The sequence below is a fragment of the Suncus etruscus genome, chromosome 3 (assembly GCF_024139225.1).
Source record: "Suncus etruscus isolate mSunEtr1 chromosome 3, mSunEtr1.pri.cur, whole genome shotgun sequence".
Lineage (NCBI taxonomy): Eukaryota > Metazoa > Chordata > Mammalia > Eulipotyphla > Soricidae > Suncus > Suncus etruscus.
In genome coordinates this window covers 13,163,279-13,184,754 of record NC_064850.1, presented here as the reverse complement: position 1 = coordinate 13,184,754, position 21,476 = coordinate 13,163,279, and the positions used below count along the sequence as shown (strand labels likewise).

General features: G+C 49.1%; 1 protein-coding gene and 1 pseudogene across 3 annotated transcripts in view; one reads left to right on the top strand and one right to left on the bottom strand.

Moving 5' to 3' along the window:
• The window catches only part of ACTN1 (actinin alpha 1), a 109,695-nt gene that overhangs the window by 36,244 nt on the left and 51,975 nt on the right, over positions 1-21,476 (top strand). For all 3 annotated transcript variants that reach the window (XM_049770334.1, XM_049770333.1, XM_049770332.1), the window contains exon 2: positions 21,210-21,324. In XM_049770334.1, coding sequence (XP_049626291.1) covers positions 21,210-21,324 — 115 coding nt within the window. The remainder of the gene's footprint in view (positions 1-21,209; positions 21,325-21,476) is intronic.
• LOC126005488 (uncharacterized) lies at positions 20,585-20,715 on the bottom strand (annotated as a pseudogene).

Below are 21,476 nucleotides of genomic sequence, written 5' to 3'. Positions count from 1 at the left end.
GAAAGTGTGACATGACACCAGGTCAGCCCCCTGCAGGCTCCACAGTCCCTCCTCTGTGCCACACATAATGTAGCATGCACTTAACATAGGTTCTCCGCTGACCCTTGACCAGCAGGGGTTTGCACTGATGAGTCCAGCTACATACAGGATTGTTTCTCTGCCCGTGGGTTCATCAATCACAGATGAACCCTCTGACCAGCCTCTTGTTGGCTCAGGCCCCTGGATGTAGGCCACCCTCCAACCCCCGCCATCTGAAGGGCTGGCATCAAGTTACACTAAGGTTTTCCTTTGTTCATGGGCAGTACCACTAATCCTCATGTCTATATTTGTGTATACGTATTCACATCTGTGATAAAATATAACAAAATAATGAAACTGACCATTTTATCACCCTGCAGATAGGGACCCACTGTCTTTCATGTATGTATTGAGCTCTGAGATAGTTTATAGATCAGCCCAGAGGGTCCTGGACCTGCTCCCTCCTTCTTCCTTCCCCAGCCACAGTTGCTGGGTATAGAAGTGAATGAACTGCAGCAGAGATCGGGGAAGTCCAGGGCCACCGATCTAAGGAGACACTTCTAGTGAAGGGTCTTTGTAGGGTGATGCTCCTGAAGTCCTGGTGGCTGGCTAGGTGAAGAATTCTGGGGTGAAGACTTCCAGGCAAGGATTTCTGTGTAGGAGTTGAAGTTGGGACTATCCCTTGCCTTGGGCATAATCTTTTCACCTAGGCCAAGCCTAAGCCCAAGCCTTGGAGAGGGGGATAAAGGAAGGGGCAAATGAGAAGAGGAAGGTGTGTGATGCTGGCAGGCTGGCGGCCACTTCCTCTGCATGAAGAAATTTCTCCTTTCCAGGGAGGTTGGGACTTGCTGAACTCTTCTGAACTCTGAAGAACTTACCCTGTGAGAGTTGGGTGTAGGAAATAGGGTTTCACTACTCAGGGTAGCTTGCCTTCACTCAGAGGCACTGAATTCTCTGATCTCAGCCAGATCCTGTGGGGTAGGTCTGTGCTGGGTCACAGCTCTCCCTTATCTAGGTTTGTCTTTCAGCTGTTTCTGAAGTGAGTCCTACATACCTTCTTGATGATTGCAACCTTCTGCATGCCTTTCTCCCTGTATCAGGGGCAGGAAACAGTGACTTTTGTGCCCTGGAGGCATCCTATCTCTTCTCCTGCTGGAGAGGATGATGGCAGGGACCCAGCACCATGTCCATCCATGGGGAAGGACTGGGAGAGCCCAGCTGGAAGCCGCCCTTTCTAGGAAGTTATCTGCCTGCAGGTGAGGAAGAGCCCCGCATTGGGGCAGGAGGTCACCTCTGCCATCTCCTTAGATGTGTGTAATCTTGAACACAAGAAGTGAGTTTCTTCATCCATAACAGGAGATCAGTGTCTCAGAGGGTCCTCGGCAGGGCCAAATGGTCATTGTGAATCATAAGGAAGCAGGGGATTGCTCACTCCCAGGCTCCTTAAGCAGGGACAGGCATTGTTAGATTGTGTACGCAGAAGACCATGTTGCTCTGGACAGGTCCTTCTTTTCCCTAATTTCACCCGGATGTGAAGGGTCTGAGGTTCGCTTACTTCACACATCAGAGCCCAGAATTGTCCAAACTTGTCTGATAGAGTTCTGCTTGGGTGCTAGTTAAAGCATCCATTCTCAGGTCTCAGGCCAGAACTCCTTAGCCTGGACAGCTTGGGGGCACAACGCTGGGGGGGGATCTGTGATGTTGGGAAGATAACCAGGGGCTGCCCCTGCAAAACCAATGCTCAGCCTAGGGGCGACTAGCTCAGCCCTTTCCTAGTCAGGTCCATCTGAGAAGTGTTATTTGCTTGGGGTTGTTTTCCCAGTGATAAATATTTGTTCTTCCAGAGTCCAGAGGTAGACAAGTGTGGAAAAGTCTAAGCCCACTGAAAGGGGGTGACTTTCCAGAGGACTCTGTGAGGCTTGAAGAAACAGAACAGAGCTTGAAGCTTCCTGGTTGTAGTGGAACCAGAATTAGAACTCAGTCAGTGCGCTGTGTCCATTGTGTCTGTGTACATTCTACTAGCCCAGAGTCTCTCAGACATATTAGGCCTAACCCTGTCCCTGCTCTCCAGAAATCAGAATTCCTCAGCACCCTTGGAAATCTACCTTCTTTGAGTGAACAAACAGGAAACAGTTCCTTCCATTCCACCATTATTCCAGTACCTTCCCTTGGGGACAAGATCTCCACTTCCAAGTTTTGGGAACACCGGACTAGACCATGGGAAAGGTAGAGGTTGGAGAGACAGGGATCGAGAGGAAGGAGGTAAGGATGGTGGCCTCAATGAGGCTGAGAACTGGGAGACCAGAGGAAGGGATCTGGGGTGTGAGTGTGGCAGAGAGGAATTGTGGGGTTTGAGCCCAGCCCCACTCCAGGTGATTTTTCCTGAGAAAACCTTATGAAAAAGTGCCCAGATAAACCTGCTGTGACCTGGGTTTCTTCCCAGAGTCCTGGGGCACTGCAGGGGTTGAATCCAGGGTTGGGTGATGGGGCCTGAACACCTTCCCTGGAAGTCCTATGAGTCAGCAACACCCATTTTCTCCCAATCTCCCTTTCTGCTCAAGTGTAGGAGTCTCCTAGCAGCTCAGATAGGCTGGCTTCCCGCTCTGTTCCGGAAACTGAGGCAAGGGTATTTGCAGGGATCCGCCCTGCTGCCCACAGTGCCCAGAGCCTCTGCCATTCTTGCTCCCTGGAGGGTGGCCTATCTGAGTCTTACAGATGACACCCCTTCCTGTGTCTCTGTCAGAGCCTCAGGAAAGCTGGCCCCAGCCTGCTTTACTCAGCGCTGGGTGGAAAGGATAGAGTCATGGGCTGTGAGAGAAGAGTCTACCCTGTGCAGGGTAGGACTGCAGGAGGCTTCAGGAGCTGCCTCTGTAGGATCTAGTCCTGAGGGCTGAGTGTCAGGGCTGGAGAGTATGAGTGGACAAGCCTTGGCAAGTACAGCAGCCCCCCACCAATCCTCAGGAAAGTGGGGGCTCGGAGGCCGATCTGCCTATATCTTCCTGACTCTGCAGTCCCTGGCTGATTCCTCCCTGCACTGACTCAGCCTGGAGTGACTGAGCTAGTCCGGGTCTCAGTCTTCACTTCTGTAAATGGGTTTTCTGCTGATAGCTGCCCATCTTGGGGTAGTTGGGAAATTTTTACAAGCTCATAATACTGAGAGCTTCTGGGACCCTGGGCTGGGAGCACATCTGGGTCTCTGAAGTTCTTCCTTTCTAGTCTTTAGATGAAATGGTGAGGGCCGGAGCAACAGCCCTGCTTTTGCCTTGCACACGTCTGACCCAGTATGGACCTGAGTTCTATTCCTGGCATCCCATATTGTCCCCTGAGCCTGCCAGGAGTGATTTCTGAGCGCAGAGCCAGGAATAACCCCTGAGCACCAGCGGGTGTGACCCAAAAGCCAAACCAAACAAACTAAAATAAAATAGATGAAATGGTGAGGCTCGGACAGGGTGATAGAGGTCTTTAGACACTTGCTTGGGGACCGGAATGATAGCACAGCATGTGTTGTATTTACTTTGCACACAGCTGTCCCAGGTTTGATCCTGGGCATTCCATATGATCCTCCCAAGTCATGTCTGGTATAAGCCCTGAGCACCACTGGATGTGACCTAAAAAGAAACAAAAGGCAAAGTTACTTGGTTGTTACGTAACTGACCCTGATCCTTCTCAGCACTGACCAGTGGGACCCTAAAACCTAAAAATCTAAAAATAGGTGGTCAGGACTATGTTCTTGCTGTGAGCTCCCTGTGCTGTGTTGATGCCAGTGTGCAGAGAAAATGTGTTTCAGTGCAGACACCTCCATCCCTTTGCTCCTCAGCTGGCTCCTGTGTGTGCTGTAGGTCTGACCCCTGATGCCCTGGGCCCACCCTCTTATCCATTGCTGTGCTGGTCTAAGGCTTCTGTCTGAGGTACCTGACCCTGTGGTCTCCACTGCCATTTGCCCACTGCCACTTGCTAGGTCTCTTCCATGGCCAGCTTCGGGCTGTAGGCATCATTGTAACCCATCAACAATCTCTTAGCCCGAAGCAAACAAGATTTCTCAGGAGAAACCATCTAAATATCCTCAGTGCCCATTGCCTTTTGGCCTTCTGACCATTAGAGTAGGCACCCCTTTTCCAATCCTGCACTAACCTCATGGTCAGCCTTTATATTTGGAGCAGACCTTAGCTATTGGTGGTCTCTACTAGAAACATCACCCCCTGACCACCTCTCCAAGCCCCATGCTCGACACCCCACCCTGTTTGCTCCCTTGTCACGATGCCTTTTTTAGTGACACTTTCTTTTATTTTCAAAGGCCTGGTTGGGGATAATAAATTATGTGGTCCCTCATTGCTGTCACAGTTAATGAAAATTTCTCAGCTTTGAAGAGTCATCGACTTCCTGGGGCATCAGTAAGACACACACACACACACACACACACACTCACACACACACACACACACACTCACAAACACACACACACACTCACACACACTCACACACTCACACACACACACACACACACACACACACACACACACACACACACACACACACACACACACACTAGAGTTCCGCATTAGCCTCATGTCTTCCATGACTTTTCCAGTACAAATTCAATACCAGTTTGCAAATTATATGGCTGCTTCTATGAACTCCAGATTAGCATGTTTCCCATGTTGGACCAGCAGCTTCTTAATGTAATAGGTGCCATGTCTATCATGATAAGAATTTACTGAGTGAATGAATGAATAGATCTGGCTGCAGCCCACTAGCAGGTGGGGAGAACTTGCAGTGACCTGCAGAAGGAGGCTGCTGACACGAGGCCGAGCCAGGCCCCAACAAGCCAGCCACCCACACTTTGGCAAACACACCCCCTGACTTGACCGCTCCTTTAATTATTCATGACCTGTCTCAATGGGCTTTGTGTTCTGAAAGCCAAGACAGGCAAGAGCGCAAACCCTCTTTCTACCACCCCCAAAACTGAGACTTAGAAGAAAAACCTGCCCAGCTTACTCTCTATCCCCAAGGGAGTCCCAAGGTCCAGATCCTTCTCTCGTTGCTGGATATGAGAACACCGGGAGGTTCTTGGTCCAGTGTCCTGGGCTGCCCTTTAGGCACCCTGCTCGGTTCTGGGTGCGGTGTCTATTGGGGATTTGCTGCCCCAGACCCCTTGTGGTTCTCATGTGGCCTGGAATGGAATCATGCAGTGGACTGAGCATGATGCTGGTGATTGGGCATTATTATTGCTTGACCCCAGTTTAGTCAGTTAGAGCCCAGGAGAGGGCTCAGGCCTTGAACCTTGCCGATTCCTGTCTCAGTCTCCATTTTTGCTGTTGTTGAACAGCATTTTCTTTATATGATAGCCTGTGGAATTTTATTTTTCCCCCAGGGATATTTATTGAGACAACATGATGTAGAGTTGTTCATAATGAGTTGTTTCAGACATATAATATTCCAGCACCCATTCCACCACCAATGTCCCTTTTTCTCTCCACCATTATCCCCAGGTTCCTTCCCACCTCCTAGCCTGCCTCTTCGTAGGCATATAATAAATGTATATCCTATTACTAGGTACAATAAAAGTAAGAGATATAGAAAGAATTATCAGAAAATAAATCAATAAGATAATTTTTCTCTTCCTTTCTCCTTCCTTCCTTCCTTTTCTCCTTTCTTCCTTCCTTTTCTCCTTCCTCCCTCCTTCCTTCCCTCCCTCCTTCCTTCCCTCCCTTCTTTCCTCCCTCCCTCCCTCCTTCCCTCCCTCCCTCCTTCCCTCCTTCCCTCCCTCCCTCCCTCCCTCCCTCCTTCCTCCTTCCTTCCTTCCTTCCTTCCTTCCTTCCTTCCTTCCTTCCTTCCTTCCTTCCTTCCTTCCTTCCTTCCTTCCTTCCTTCCTTCCTTCCTTCCTTCCTTCCTTCTTTCCTCCCTCCTCCCTCCCTCCCTACCTCCCTTCCTGCCTCCCTCCCTCCCTCCCTCCCTCCCTCCCTCCCTCCCTCCCTCCCTTCCTTCCTTCCTTTCTTTCTTTGCCACACCAAGCAGTGCTCGGGTTATTCCTGGTTCTGCACTCAGAAGTCATTCTTGGTATGCTATTGACTATATATATATTGGTTTTTGGGCCACACCCGGTGACGCTCAGAAGTTACTCCTGGCTATGCGCTCAGAAATTGATCGATCCTGGCTTGGGGGACCATATGGGACGCCAGGGGATCGAATCGAGGTCTGTCCTAGGCTAGCGCTGGCAAGGCAGACTCCTTACCTCTAGCGCCACCGCTTATGTTCATGTTTATCACTTCCATCATCTCTGACTTGTAATATTTTTCTTCTGATTCATACTTTCCTGTGCTTTGCTGACTACCTGTTTGTTTCTTTGAACTCATTGAACATCCTCATCATAGTGCCGCTAAGAATCTGAGGATTTACTGGTGTTGTTTATGCCTTTGGCGATATTATTGTCACTCACTGAACTTGGTGGGCTTCTCCATATCTTCCCCATTGGTTTTCTAGTGTTTTTGCTGGGCTGGTGGTGAGTCATACTTGTTAGATTCCCCTGGAAGATGCTTAGGAATTAGGCTGGAGGTTGCTCTCTGTCTTCTCTGCCTAGCTGGGCTGATGGAATAGTAAGTCAGGAAGAAGCTGTGGTGTGTGCCCTTTAGATGGCGCAGGTTGGGTATGGAAATTGTTGGGACCCACCTGCCAGGGAAGGGCTCTGCTTCTCAGTCTGGAATAGGCCCAGTGAAGTCAGCCAGAGGCAAACCTCACCTAGGTTTGTGGAATAGCAAGCAGAAGGTTAGACCAGCCACTTTCTGCACTATGTCTGACTGGGCAATTAGTCTAATATCTTAGCCTCTAATATCTCAATCTAATATTTCAGTCTAATACCTCAATCCTCCTGACAGGATTGTTGAGGAATTCCCTAAGAATTATCCAGCACCAATATTCATAGCCAACATTTGATTGATTCGAGATCTTTTTTTTTTTTTTTTTTTTTTTGGTTTTTGGGGCACACCCGGCATTGCTCAGGGGTTACTCCTGGCTGTCTGCTCAGAAATAGCTCCTGGCAGGCACGGGGGACCATATGGGACACCGGGATTCGAACCAGCCACCTTTGGTCCTGGATCGGCTGCTTGCAAGGCAAACGCTGCTGTGCTATCTCTCTGGGCCCTGATTCGGGATCTTAGTCCCTCAGGATTCCCATATGTCCATTTCTCCCCTTGCCCCACGATCCCTTTCTTTTTGTGTGTGAGAGTGAGAGAGAGAGGGTAAGAAGGGTGTGAGATGGGCAGGGATAGACATGTTGGGCCATTGTAGTCAAGGGTTATTCCTGGCTTTGGGACTTGGGGGTTCATATGGGGTGTTAGGGATCAAGCCCAGTCTTGACTGTGCAAGACAAGCACTCTATATGCTGTATTTTCTCTCTAGCCCATCACTTTTTTAATCTTTTTCTCCCAGACTCCCCACAAGTAGCTCTCTCCTGCTTTTGTTCCTGCCAGCCAACACACATCAGCTCTCTATGATCTCTAGGATTCACCAGTGAACATGACTTAAGTTTTCCCAGCAAGAACTTGCTGGAAGCTGGGACACGGCATGATTTCGTTTCACCATGCCATGGAGGAGTCTCTCCAGAGTGATCCTCTGGCTTTGATTCCTCAACCCCATGGCAAAGCCTTTCTAATTATTTGTCAGTCTATTAAGGGTAAAGGGAAAGAGACCATGTTAATGTGCAATGGAAGAGAAAGTCTTAAAATGCCAAGCTGCTTTATCCTTCTTCTGTCAAGCAGTCTTTCATCTAGAACCTTCCTCTGAGGCTTAGGAAAATTACCAGGTAATAAAGAACTGGAGTCCCTGAGCTCTAGAGAACAGCAGTTTGTAGATAAATGTGTTTATGCTCCTGTGGGGGTTTCTGCTTCACCACCACCACCACCACCACCACCACCACCACCACCACCACCACCACCACCACCACCACCACCACCACCACCACCACCACCTCCCACCTCCCCCCTGCAAAGCACTGGAATGCTTCCTTGTGGCCTGTGGAGCTTCCACCATTTCTGTACTCTGGGTTTGTGCTAGTACCTGCTCTATTTGTTGGGGCTCTGACTTCTGGGGCTTGGGGGAAACAGAGATTACTGGCTTGGGATGCTTCAGTAAATATCCCAAGCATGTCCTTCTTTTCTGAATAACCAAGATAGTGACCCCTCAGGACGTCTCAGTTCTTCCTATGGCCAAAGATGGGGAGTGTCCTCCTCCTTGGAGCCAGCTGAGGTCCTTAACCAGTTTTCTGGGAACCTGGAGAGGGTTAGTGGGTCTGGGGTCTGCCTTTAAAACTGCTTTCTTGCTGTTGGGCCTCATGGGTATTTAAAAAAAAAACAAACCTGACAAAAGGTGTAGTGTGTGTGGATGGGATGTGGGTCGTGGTCCTGGGACATTTTAATTAATATTTTTTAATACTAGTTTTGTTGAGGTAGAATCCATGTAACTAACAGTTCACCCACTGAAAGTGTAGGTTTGACTTTTAGTATATATGAAGCTATGTATAACCATCGCTGTGGGTGATTTGATATAGTCTCTTAAAGAAAATGCCACCATAGGCATTCCCCATTTCCCCCTCATCCCTTAACCTTCCATGGTTATTGTTCTCTTTTCTTTATTTGTGCTACATATTTTATTTTATTGATTACTTTTTTCTTTTTGGGGTCACACTTGGCAATGCTCAGGGGTTATTTCTGGTTCTGCACTGAGGAATTACTGAGAAACTACATGGGATGTTGGGAATTGAACCTAACCTGAGTCCGCTGCATTTAAGGCAGGCATCCTACTAGTAGTACTATTATTGCTTTGATTCTTCGTTGATCACTTTGATAGTCCCCTAGAGACCATAAGATACTGGGGGTTGGACCCATAGTTGTTGCATGCAAACTACCCATTTGGCCCCCACTTTTGCCTTTTGTTTTGTTTTGTTTTGGTTTTGGTTTGATGCTCAGGTTACTCCTGGCTAAGCGCTCAGAAATTGCCCCTGGCTTGGGGGACCATATGGGATGCAAGGGGATTGAACCGCGGTCGGTCCTTGGCTAGCGCTTGCAAGACAGACACCTTACCTCTAGTGCCTTCACCGGCTCTACTTTTGCTTTTTTAACAGTGAGTGGGCACCTGACCTGTGTCCATTACTGGCCAACATGCTTTGGAGCTAGCTCTCACACTCTACCCTCATAGTCTCCTCAGAGCTCTCCCCATAGACCTCATCACTGCTCTCCTCTATGTCTTCCCTACAGCCCTCTTCACAACCTTCTCTTAGCTCTCCTGACAACCCGCCCCCATAGTCCTCCCCAAAGTGCTCCTTGGAGTCCTCCCTCAGAACCCCCTGAGGATACATGCTTGCACCTGCTTTCTCTTCCTAAGGTAGACACTAAATCCCCATGAGGCCACTGTTGGTAGAACTGGGGCTGAAGAGATAGTACATCGGTAGGGCATTTGCCTTGTATGTGGCCAACCCGGACAGACCCATGTTCGATTCCTGGCATCCCATATGGTCCCCCAAGCCTGCCAGGAGTGATTTCTGAGAGCAGAGCCAGGAGTAACCCAGGAGTGCCACCGAGTGTGGCCCCAAAACAAACAATAAAATAACCTGCTGGACTGTGACAGGACTGTGGTTCCTAGGTGAAACAAGATTGAAGGGACAAAGTCATGGGGGCTAACTCGTGGGTAGGAGCTGAGGCTATTTTTGTGTCGCTCCATTGGCATTGAGTACCACCCAACTTTTAAAATGGTTCTAAGTTCATTCAACAGCCCACACATTCTTCTTGTACCAGCAGGAAGGACCTGAGCTCTGCTGACATCCATCTGCCATGGCAGGATGGGGCTGCCTGATGTGCATCTTGGACCAGGGGTGTTCATTAGGTCAGCCCTCTTTCCCAGATGAATCACTGGATCACTTGCTTTTAAGTCTTGGCCACCTGGGTGTCTAGTGTCATGTGCCCTCACCAGGGCCTCACTTGGGCATAAAATAGGAAACACAGACATATGCACCTCTCCTCCTCTGGGTCCTGCCCCTGACCTAGAGACTGGGGTCCTCCAATGGGGAACTTCAAACACCTCTTTTTTTCTAACCTGCTGAGCTCTGTGAATGATTAACTCAATTTAATACAGAGGGATGGGAAGTGAAGACTTTATTAGCTCCTGGCTGTCTCTCAGGTGGTGGCTTGCTGAATGCTTTGTCCCATGCCCCTCAGCTTGACACAAATAAGAATTCTGCAAAATAGAGTGTGTTTTTGGCCACACCATATGATGATCAGGGATTGATCACTCCTGGTGGGCTTGGGGAGATTATATGGGGTGCTGGGGATTAAATCTGGGTTGGCTACATGCAAGGCAAGCATCCTACTAGCAGTACTATCACTTGGGCCCAGGTGTGTATGTGTGTGTATGATGTGTACCAGAGATCGAACTCAGGGCCTCATATTTGCAAAGCACAGGCTTTACTACTGACTACTAGGTTACATCCCTGACCTCAAATGTAATTCTTCCCTCACATACATACACCTGATAGATGAGGCCTATGATTGACCATGGTCGGCTGGAGTATAATTTGGGGGAGGGGGTACATCCAGTGATGCTCAGGGGTTACTCCTGGCTCTGCACTCAGAAATTGTTCCTGGCTTGGGGAACCATATGGGACACCGGGGATCGAACTGAGGTCCATCCTGGGTCATTTGCATACAAGGCAAATGCCCTACAGTTGTTCTATCGCTCCAACCCCTGGAGTGCCATTTTTTAAGCATCTACCGGGGACGCGGTGCCATACTGTCTTGAAGTGCTTGGGCTCTGTTGTGGTTCTTCTTGACCCTGTCTTCATAGTTCTCATTAATCCTGCATAACATCAGCATTTGATGGAAGGACATCCCGAGACTGGCAAGAATCTTATAGAAAAGAACTAGTGAGAAATGTAGGCTGGGGCTCTGGCTACTTATGTCCAGTCTGTCCTGTTCCCAAATCCAGTTCCTGTTCTGGTTTCAGGAGGACCCCAGCACACAGGGTTTAGGGACAAACTGATAGGCAGTTGCCTTCTCTGAGCAGAGGAAACTGCCTGGTGCTTTCAACTTTCTCAGCAGCCACTCCCAGGTGGGTGGAAAGTAAATAGATCTGGGTGGAGATGTTCTGGGGCCTCTGCTTTTCATCTGGGAGGGAACCAACTCACAGCTTGCTTGGAAACAGAAAGGCTGGCAGCCAGCCCCCGGTAGGTTAACCAGATACTCTCGTTACGGTCCCAGAACACCGGGCATCTCAGATCACTCTGGGTAGCTCTTTGTTTCGACCAACCACTCCACTTCCACACCCTGGCCGCCTGTGGGGTTCAGAGGGACACTAGGGCAGCCTCAGCAACATGCTCTCCAGCTGCTCCATAGTGACCTCCACTGTAGACTCACCTCTGCTCAAGGTGACTGGGTCATTCTTCCCCAGAGCCCTGGCCTGAGGTACATGCTGGCACTGACTCAACTGGCAGCTATGGCGAGGGACCACCTGGAAATAAGGGACTGCTGAGCTAATTTAAATATGAATTACGTTTTTTGTTTGCTTACTTTTGGGTTTTGGGCACACAGAGCAATGCTCAGGGCTTATTCTTGGTTCTATGCTTAGGGATCACTCCTGGCTGAATTCAGGACCACAAGGGGTGCCAGGGATTAAAGCTGTGTCTACACATATATATATATATACCCTTGCTATCTGTCTAGTCCTATTAAAAGTTTTCCAATTTTTTTTTTTTTTTTGGACCACACTCAGTGGTGTTTCAGGGCTATCCTGGCTCAGTAGTCTAGTGCTAGGGTTGAACTTAGGGCTTCTATATACTGAAAAAACACTCCAGTCTTCAGAGTTCTCTCCCAAGCCCCATAAGTAGTTTTTCATATGTATTTGGACCAAGACTCTTTTTCCTGAGGGGAAGGGGGGAACCACTCCAAGAAGCCAGTTGATCATAAAAAGAACACTCCTCTTCACCAGTGCAACATTCCTAACTACAATCATGTTTGTAATCACGGTGTTTAAATAAAGATATTATTAAAAAAATAAAAAATAAAAAGAGAAGCCATTTTATAAGGGATGCTTAGAAGAAGCTTGTTTGGGATTTTTCTAGGGTTTCTTGGCCTGGGGGGTGGTGGGGCATTCTATCTCTCATCTCCCCCTGTAGTTGACTGTTTAAATCTACAGATGTAAATTTATCTTCTTGTTTTGATCCCTAGCAATAGTATTTTTTTTGTACTAGTCTACCCTGTATGGCACTTAAGAGATTTCCTCCTTAGAGAATGCCTTTCTCTACATAAAACCTTACTACTTCCACTTTTAAATAGATATGGTAATTTTTCCCATTATTTTTATTTCTTTTTTTCATCTCCTTTTTTCCTCCATTGATAATGAATGCATGAACACTGACTTCTACCCCATCCTGGTCCCATCAAGTCCATGCTCTTGGGGCCGGAGAGGTGGCGCTAGAGGTAAGGTGTCTACCTTGCAAGCGCTAGCCAAGGAAGGACCACGGTTGATTCCCCAGCGTCCCATATGGTCCCCCCAAGCCAGGGGCAATTTCTGAGCGCTTAGCCAGGAGTAACCCCTGAGCATCAAATGGGTGTGGCCAAAAACAAACAAACAAACAAAAATTTAAAAGTCCATGCTCTCCCATCCCACAGGTATGACCTAAGTATGAGATAAGAGGACACACTCTTGTGGACTCTATATGTATTTGAATAGCTTTCTCATTTATTTATTTATTTATTTATTTATTTATTTATTTATTTATTGTTAGTTTTCTTTTGGGGCCATACTCACAGGCATTGGGGTTAGGGTCTTGGCCATGCTGGGGAATCTTATGGAATGCCTGAGATTGAACCCAGGTCAGCCAGGTGGAAGGCAAACTCCCTACCCACTGTGCTACCACTCACTTTCCTCATTGTAAGAGGTAGGGCAACTTGGGGCACAGTTATACTGTTGAAAAGAAACAAAAGAGTAATCTGAGGAAGGCCACTTTCCTTCCTGCCCTGAGGATGCCCTCAGCCCCCTCCCAGAAGCAACCAGATGTTCATGTCCTTGTATGCTCTGTTCAGGACTGCCCCAGCACAAAGCATTTGTCCAGTAAACTGAAAGGCCTCTATCTTATCAGGAGGGTTGGGCACTGGCAGGCTCAAGAAGTCTTTGAGTCCATGGAGATGAAGCTGTCCCTTGGGGTTTAGTGGCCTCCTTTGATACTAAACAGAGCCCACCAGTTGGAACTCAAGCTTCTCCTGGGTTGCTCTATCTGCAAGCTGTGTTAGGACAGGAAAGGTGCCAGGTGTGACCTAACTGGAAAGGGGGTCGAGGTGAATTCTCTGAGGCCCAGGTTTCCTGTCCCTGCCCTCTGAACAATAACTGACCAGGAGTGAGCAGTGACCTGCTGAGGGAGGCAGCTGAGCTCAGTGAGGGGTGTGGTTACGGCCCTTGCAGGGCCGGGACTGCTGGCCTCTCTCTTTTGACTGCAGGTGCCTTATCTTGTTTACTCCGCCCTACTGACAAATAGCACCTTTGTCTGGGGAAGCTTCTCTGGTGAGATTAGCTCTGAGCAGCTGGCCTGGATGGGCCGGGATGCAACCTCAACCTCATTCTGCTCGTAGGCCAGTAAACATGAGAAAGGAGAACATAGCAGGGAGACAGGAGAGTGCAGCAATAGCAGGGAGGTGGTTAGTGCATTAGCGGGCCACCAGGGCTAGGAAAGCTGGCGAATCACCCTCCATTCATTGATCAGAGCCCAGGCTCCATTTGGATTCACATGTTTTGTTTCAGGTACTTTGTCATGTTTGCACAATCACTTAGTTTGCAACCTGTAATGCATTACAGTCGCTTCCTACATTTTATTTATTTTATTTTATTTTTGCTCTTTGGGCCACACCCTGTAATGCTCAGGTTACTCCTGGCTACGCGCTCAGAAAGCACTCTTGGCTTGGGGGACCGTATGAGACACTGGAGGATTGAATCAAGGTCTGTCCTAGATTGGCCTCATGCAAGGCAAATGCCCTACTGCTGTGCTATGGCTCTGGCCTGCTTCCTGCATTTTAAAATGGATTATATTTAAGATGTTTCCGTGATAATATAAAGTGGCAGAACTGATCCTCTTGTAATATTCTAGCATAACTTGACGTTTATATTTGGATTTTGTATGCTCAGGGTTCTGTGCTGAGGGATCACTCCTGGCTGTGCCAGGGATTGAACAGGAGCTGGCCATGTGCAAGAAGGCAAGTGTCTTACATGGTTCTTTCTCTCTCTCTCTCTCTCTCTCTCTCTCTCTCTCTCTCTCTCTCTGCCTCTCTCTCTCTTTTTCTCTCTCTTTCTCTCTCTTGTCATTGACTCCTATTTAGTGTTTTGGTGAGGCTATTTTTCATGTGCTCCATGCTGCAATGTTCTCAAATCTGTGGCTTTCTTTTATTTTGCATGCTTGACCTGGAAGAACATGCCAGCTTTGGAGCCAAGGTTCCTATTCATTTTCCTTCCCCGGCATTGTCCCCCAAATCAGCCTGTTTTCTGTAGTGTGTTGAGTTTCAGCAGTTTCTCCACAGTGGAAAGGAGCTGAAGCTTCTTTCTGCCCGTGTCATCCTTCATCAGGATGGTGATATGTAAGTGCCAGTGGGTGAGCTCACCTTGATGTCCCGTGGCACAGTTCAGTGTTGATGGAGTCCAGGTAAGGGGAGCCCCTCTCTGAATCGTAGGGTGTCCTTGTTTTCAATTCCCAGGTCTGTTGGGATATAGACTGCTGACCTTGCTGAGCTTGTTTTAACCATGTGCCTAAGCTTTTGATAGGAGTCTGAGAAATACTTCTTACTTTCCCATTATAGGCCCTAAGACTCTAGAAATGTTGTTTTGCTTTGGAGCTATACCCCAGGGGGTTGGTTGTTCAGGGCTTGCTCCTGCCTCTGTGCTCAGGGATCACTCCTGGTGGGCTCAGATGACTATCTAAATGGGATGCCAGGGATTGAGCCCAGATTGGTGGCATGCAAGGCAAGTGCCACTGTACTATCTCTCTGGCCTCATCCCTATGAATTTTTTTAAATTATTTTATTTTCTTCTTTCCTTTTATTGGGGGGGAAGGATCACACCTGGCAGTGCTCAGGGGTTCCTCCTGACTCTGCCCTCAGAAATCGCTCCTGGCAGGCTCGGGCAACCATATGGGATGCCGGGAATTGGACCACCATCCACCCTGGGTTGGCTGCATGCAAGGCAAATGCCCTGCCGCTGTGCTCTCTCTCCAGCTCCATCCCTATGAGTCTTAACTCAGATTTACCCATTTGCCATGTTTTTTCTTTGTGTGTGTGAGAAGAGGGTTTATGGAATGTCTTATTTATTTGGGGGTGCTTCCTCAGCAGTGCTCAGAGGCCCTCACGTTCACTTTTGGAAACACTTGGTCCAGTTGGGTAAAGTCTAAGAATGCTCATATCTGAGGATGTGGTTCTCATCCTCTGCTACTGAGCCCTGCCCTGCTTGGACTTGACCATTTAAGACTCTCAGTGTAATTGGATCCATAAATACGCCTCCAAACTGACATCCCTAAGTGCTCCATTGGTCTTTTCAAGAATCAAAATTAAGGGGCCGGGCGGTGGCGCTCGAGGTAAGGTGCCTGCCTTGCCTGCGCTAGCCTAGGACGGACCGCGGTTCGATCCCCCCGGCGTCCCATATGGTCCCCCAAGAAGCCAGGAGCGACTTCTGAGCGCATAGCCAGGAGTAACCCCTGAGCGTCACCGGGTGTGGCCCAAAAACCAAAAAAAAAAAAAAAAAGAATCAAAATTAAGGGGCTGGACCGATAGGACATTTGTCTTGCATGCAGCTGACCTAGGACGAACCTGTTTGATCCCTGGCATCCTGTATGGTTCCCCCAAGCCAGGAGCGATTTCTGAGCGCAGAGCCAGAAGTAACCCCTGAGCATCACCGGTGTGGCCCCCAAACAAACAAACAAGCAAACAAGAATCAGAATTAAAAGGTACCACCTTGAGCTCAGCCCTGGAGTGCCAGTTAGTGTTCTCTCTCTCTCTCTCTCTCTCTCTCTCTCTCTCTCTCTCTCTCTCTCTCTGTCTGTCTGTCTGTCTGTCTCTCTCTCTGTCTGTCTGTCTGTCTGTCTGTCTCTCTCTCTCTCTCTCTCTCTCTCTCTCTCTCTCTCTCTCTCTCTCTCTCTCTCGCCATACCCTCATTACGCATGCGGCTATGGCAGGTAACAGGGACCCGGCTTTTCTTTTCTTTTTTTGTTTTTTGGGTCACACCCAGCAGTGCTCAGGGGTTCCTCCTGGCTCTATGCTCAGAAATCGCTCCTGGCAGGGTCAGGGGACCATATGGGATGCTGGAATTTGAACCACCGTCCTTCTGCATGCAAGGCAAACACCCTACCTCCATGCTATTTCTCCGGCCCAGATCCAGCTTTTCACTTTGGGCCTTTCTGTATTCCATTGAAGTCGTGTCTTCCCTGCGACTTCCACCCCTTCATCCTAATAAGAATCGCTGCCCTTTACAGTCCCTCCCGTGTGAGTGATTGTGCTGAATACTTGCCGCCTTGGTCCTCACCATCCCAGGAAGTGGGTGTCTGGCAGCCATTTCACAGATTAGGAGGCAGGTTTGGAGGAGGCTGGGCCATAACCCTGCAGGAATCTGGCCATCCTTTCCATCACAATTTTAATTCCTCTCAAAGGTCAGCACCAGTTCAGGAAGAGGCACCTTCAAAGTGCAGCTTGACACTCGACTGATGGGGGACCTAGGGCTGAATTTGGTGACAAGGTGGGGAGGAGGTGCGAGCATAGAGAAGTGTGGTCTTCAAGGCCTGTCCACGACAAGGTTTTAGGAGAACTGACGCTTCTCCTCCTTCCCCTTTGGCCACATTCTCAGAGGTTTGAGAGAGCTTAACAGGCTGAGCACAGGATCTGCGTGCAGGATGTTCCCCTGAGCATCACAGGGAGCAAACCCCCAACCACAGAGCTGAAAGTAGCCCCTGAGTACTGTTGGGTTTGGCCTCCAGACCAAAGTAGATAAATGAATAAATAGATGTCAGGTGTTATACCTGGGTTCTTGTTTTTGTTTTTATTTTGTTTTAGTTTGGTTTTGGTTTTTGGGTCAGACCCGCCAGCGCTCAGGGGTTCCTCCTAGCTCTACGCTCAGAAATCGCTCCTGGCAGGCTCAGGGGACCGTACGGGATGCCGGGATTTGAACCACTGTCCTTCTGTATGTAAGGCAAACTCCCTACCTCCATGCTATCTCTCCGGCCTCACCTGGGTTCTTGTTACTCCTGCTTGGTGACAAGCACTCTCTTATATTTGTCCTCAGGAACTGAGGGTGAGAAAGGTTAATCTGAAGATTCAACAGTGGCAAAGGAGTGGAGTTGAGGATTGGATCGAGGCTTGGCTCAGCCCAAGTGCCTGTCATTAATCTCAGCATCCCTCCCACTGTCTCCTTTTAGGCATCAGGGAGGCACTCAGTGCCTGTGGGGGCCGGGATGGGGCCTGCCCTAAGCCCCAGCAGCAGCCTTTGTCTGGGGGAGCCGAGCAAATACAGGTGTGCTTGTTTATGGGCCTCTGAACCTGGTTTCCCCAGGAAATGGGTTTTTCAACAGTGCTTTTCTCTTACACAAGCGTTTCTTTTCACAGAAGCCGCCTCTTCCTCCTGCTTCTCAAGCCCCCATCCCCTGTAACCTTGTGGTAAATGGGGTGGGGTGGGGTTACTTGCATGGTTGGTTCACCAGGACTCTTCAGAAATAAGGAGGTGGTAGATAGTAAGTGAATCTCATTCCCCAGTGCAAAGGATGGCACATGCTTTGAGAACTCAGAAATACAATGGATGCTGCCTTCTCTCAAACCATCTTTACTATTTGGGGATGGGGCATACCCAGCAGTGCTCAGGGGTTCTTCCTGGCTCTGTGCTCAGAAATCACTCCTGGCAGGCTCGGGGATTATATGGTATGCCGGGGATCAAACGCAGGTCTGTCCTGGTTGACCACATGCAAGGCTAATGCCATACCACTGTGCTATTGCTCCAGCCCTCTTTACTAGTTTTTTTTTCCCCCACACCCGGTGACGCTCAGGAGTTACTCCTGACTATGCACTCAGAAATTGCTCCTGACTTGGAGGACCATATAAGCGTCAGGATTCAAACTACCGTCCATCCTGGATCGGCTGCGTGCAAGGCAAACGCCCTAATGCTGTGCTATTGCTCGTGCCCCCACTTCCTAGTTTTTATAGCTGCATAAGGTTCCACCAATATACACACAAGAGCTACGTGCCTACATCTCTTGCCTGGTGCACAGAGCAAGCCTGGAGGGAGGCTGGGGCCTACAAAATTCTCCTTCCTGCTTTGTATCTCCTTCCTGCTCAGATGTCTGGGGCTTCTGGGAGAAATCTGACCCGTTACCCTCTGAAGTATCAGTCGGGTGCAGGAGGGGTTCCCAAGACCCTCCGCTTGGCATCTTTCACTCCCTCGTTCCAATTGATGGTCACTAGGACACCCACAAATGTTCATTGGTTTGTTTTTTGTTTGGGGGTCATACCCAACAGTGCTCAGGGCTTACTCCTAGGTCTGTGCTCAGGGATCTTTTTGTTTGTTTGTTTTTTGTTTTTGTTTTCGGGCCACACCTGGTGACGCTCAGGGGTTTACTCCTGGCTCTGCGCTCCTGACTCAGGAAACCATATGGGACACCAGGGAATCGAACTGTGGTCCATCCTAGGTCAGCTGCGTGCAAGGCAAATGCCCTACGGCTGCGTCACCTCTTTGGCACCTCAGGGGTCATTTTTGACAAGGCTTGGGACCATATGGGGTGCCAGGGATCAAACTAAGGTTGGCTCTATGCTAGGTTGTATTATCTCTCCAGCTCAGGACAGGCATTTCTGCAGGTTTGCTTATTACTGACTAACTGGTTTATTCATCCTTGACTACCCCAGATGCGAGGCAAATAATGACACCCTCTTTTCCACAGCTCCCATTCTGAGAGGTGAAACTGACATGTGTTAGGTGAGGGACCTATGTTGGGAATGACAGGGACGTTCTATGGGGTGGTCTTTGTGCCCTAAACTAAGGCTGGCAGGTGGCTCTCAGGAGAGCTTCTCGGAAGAGGTTCTTGGAAGAGCATTAGTGGGTCAATTGACACAGGGGACATTCTAGGCTGAACAGTCAGTATATATCTTCTTCTTTTTTTTTTTTTTTTGGTTTTTGAGCCACACCCGGCGGTGCTCAGGGGTTACTCCTGGCTGGCTGCTCAGAAATAGCTCCTGGCAGGCACGGGGGACCATATGGGACACCGGGATTCGAACCAACCACCTTTGGTCCTGGATCGGCTGCTTGCAAGGCAAACGCCGCTGTGCTATCTCTCCGGGCCCAGTATATATCTTCTGACCACCACACTTCAATCTGTGTCTGTCTTTCCAAAGCTTTACCACAGCTCAGGGACCCCAATCCCTCTCATCTCACCCATGAAACATCCCACACATCAACACACACACACACATGAAAGTGTGTTGGCCTCCGGAGTAGGGATGTGTGTCTGAGAAGAGAGAAGTGTTCTGTGTTGGTGAATTCCTAGCAATGGGATCAGAGAGACAACAGAAAGATTAAGGCGCTTGCTTTGCATACAGCTAACTCAGGCTGTGTGCAGATCCATTCCCAACTCCACATGTAGTTCCCTGCGCACCACTAGAAGTGATCTCTGGCCCCAATACCTATCTCTCCCCCAAAGTTCCTACCTAGCTACTTACTTTGAGGTCCAAAGTTGGGGAGGGGCATCTTAATGCTGCTTCTCCTTCCCACCGGTGTCAACTGCTTGTGCAAGGCTCTTTGCATGTCTGTAACTAAGCTGATATTTCTGTGCCCTCCTAGCCTGGTGTTTTTTGTTTTTTTTTTCTGCCCCTGAACATTCATGGTCACTTCCTTGAAGTTCCCCGGGGCAAGAGGAAGTGGGTAAAGAGTCTGAAGTGAGTGAGGGTCTTTGGAGTCTGGGGTGAAGAGTTTCTAGAAAGTGTGGCTGCCACTGTTGGGATGAATAACACACTGCTTATCCCATAGCAGTGTTGAGCGCAGGTGAGAGGTGAGTTGACTGGTCCTGCTGTAGGAGCACTGGGGCACAGAGCACTAGAAGCCTGCAGTGGCTGAGGAATGGGCTGTAAATGAAACTCCGTTGTTTCCCGTGAAGCAAGACAGTGGTGAAGAGCTTGCCCAAGTTTCAGGCCATGTGAAATGGAAGGGAAACAGTGCCCACACTTTGGTTCTTTTTTTTTTGGGGGGGGGTTACACCCAGCGGTGCTCAGAACTTGCTCCTGGCAGGCTCGGGGGACCCTATGGGACGCCGGGATTTGAACCACCGTCCTTCTGCATGCAAGGCAAATGTCCTACCTCCATGCTATCTCTCCGGCCCCCACACTTTGGTTCTTAAGTTTCTTGAGTTGCCCTTGAGTTCCTCATTTGGACCCACAGGAGGCGCTGTTGGCCTGTTACAGCTTGGTTGAGACCTGTCTGGTCAGGGTCTTCCAGGAGAAGCTGTGACTTAACTGCTCTCCCCCTATCTGCTAAAGATCTCCGAATTTGGGGACCGCTCAAACAATCTCCACATTGTCACTTTCTTTTTTTTTTGCCAATGCCTATTATATTTCAAGTCGTCACAGCGGGGTATTGGGAAAAGTTTTCAATTAGCAATAATCGCGCCTCGGATAAACCTCATTGGCTACGATACTGCCACTGTGCAAAGCTTCATATTGTCACTTTCTTTCCCAGACCCTTGTAGCTTAAAATGTCTTAACCTGCCTCAACAAACACAGACACTTTAGATTACTTGTTTTTTCCCTATCTCCTAGCATATTGCCTTTCACTTAGGTCCCCTACCAAGCTGATGAAGCTTCTTTTTCCTGAAATAGTGAGCAAGGGTTTACTAGAATTCATTTGACCTGCAGTGCTACTAAAATTTAATGTGTTTCTTCTGGAGTCTTTGGCTTTAAAATGGAGAACCGAAACGAAATCTTATAACCTGAGGTCAGTTGTAGTGTGTGGGGGCTGGTGCCTTTAGAAGGAAAAAGGTCAGTAGGGAGAGGGTGGCGTGAGAGGAGGCCACTGCTCTGTGAGTCTTGCTGGTGCCAATCCAAAAAACCACCATGGTCCTGGGGAACTGGAAAGGTCCCTGTGAGGGCCCATTCACCATGTGCCTGGTGAGAAACCTGACCGCCTGCTCTTTTTTTCCCTTTGCACAGACATTTACAGCCTGGTGCAACTCCCACCTCCGCAAAGCTGGGACGCAGATTGAGAACATTGAGGAGGACTTCCGGGATGGCCTGAAGCTCATGTTGCTGCTGGAGGTCATCTCAGGTGAGTGGGTGTGGGGGACAGAGGTGCTGACCTGAGCACTCTGCTGCTGCTCTGCCCTCATCCTGGTGAGCTCTAGGTCTCTTGAGAAGTCGGGGTGACAAGAGTGAAGATCCTCAATCTTGGTTCAGCCGCTGGCCAGCCATGTTCTCAGA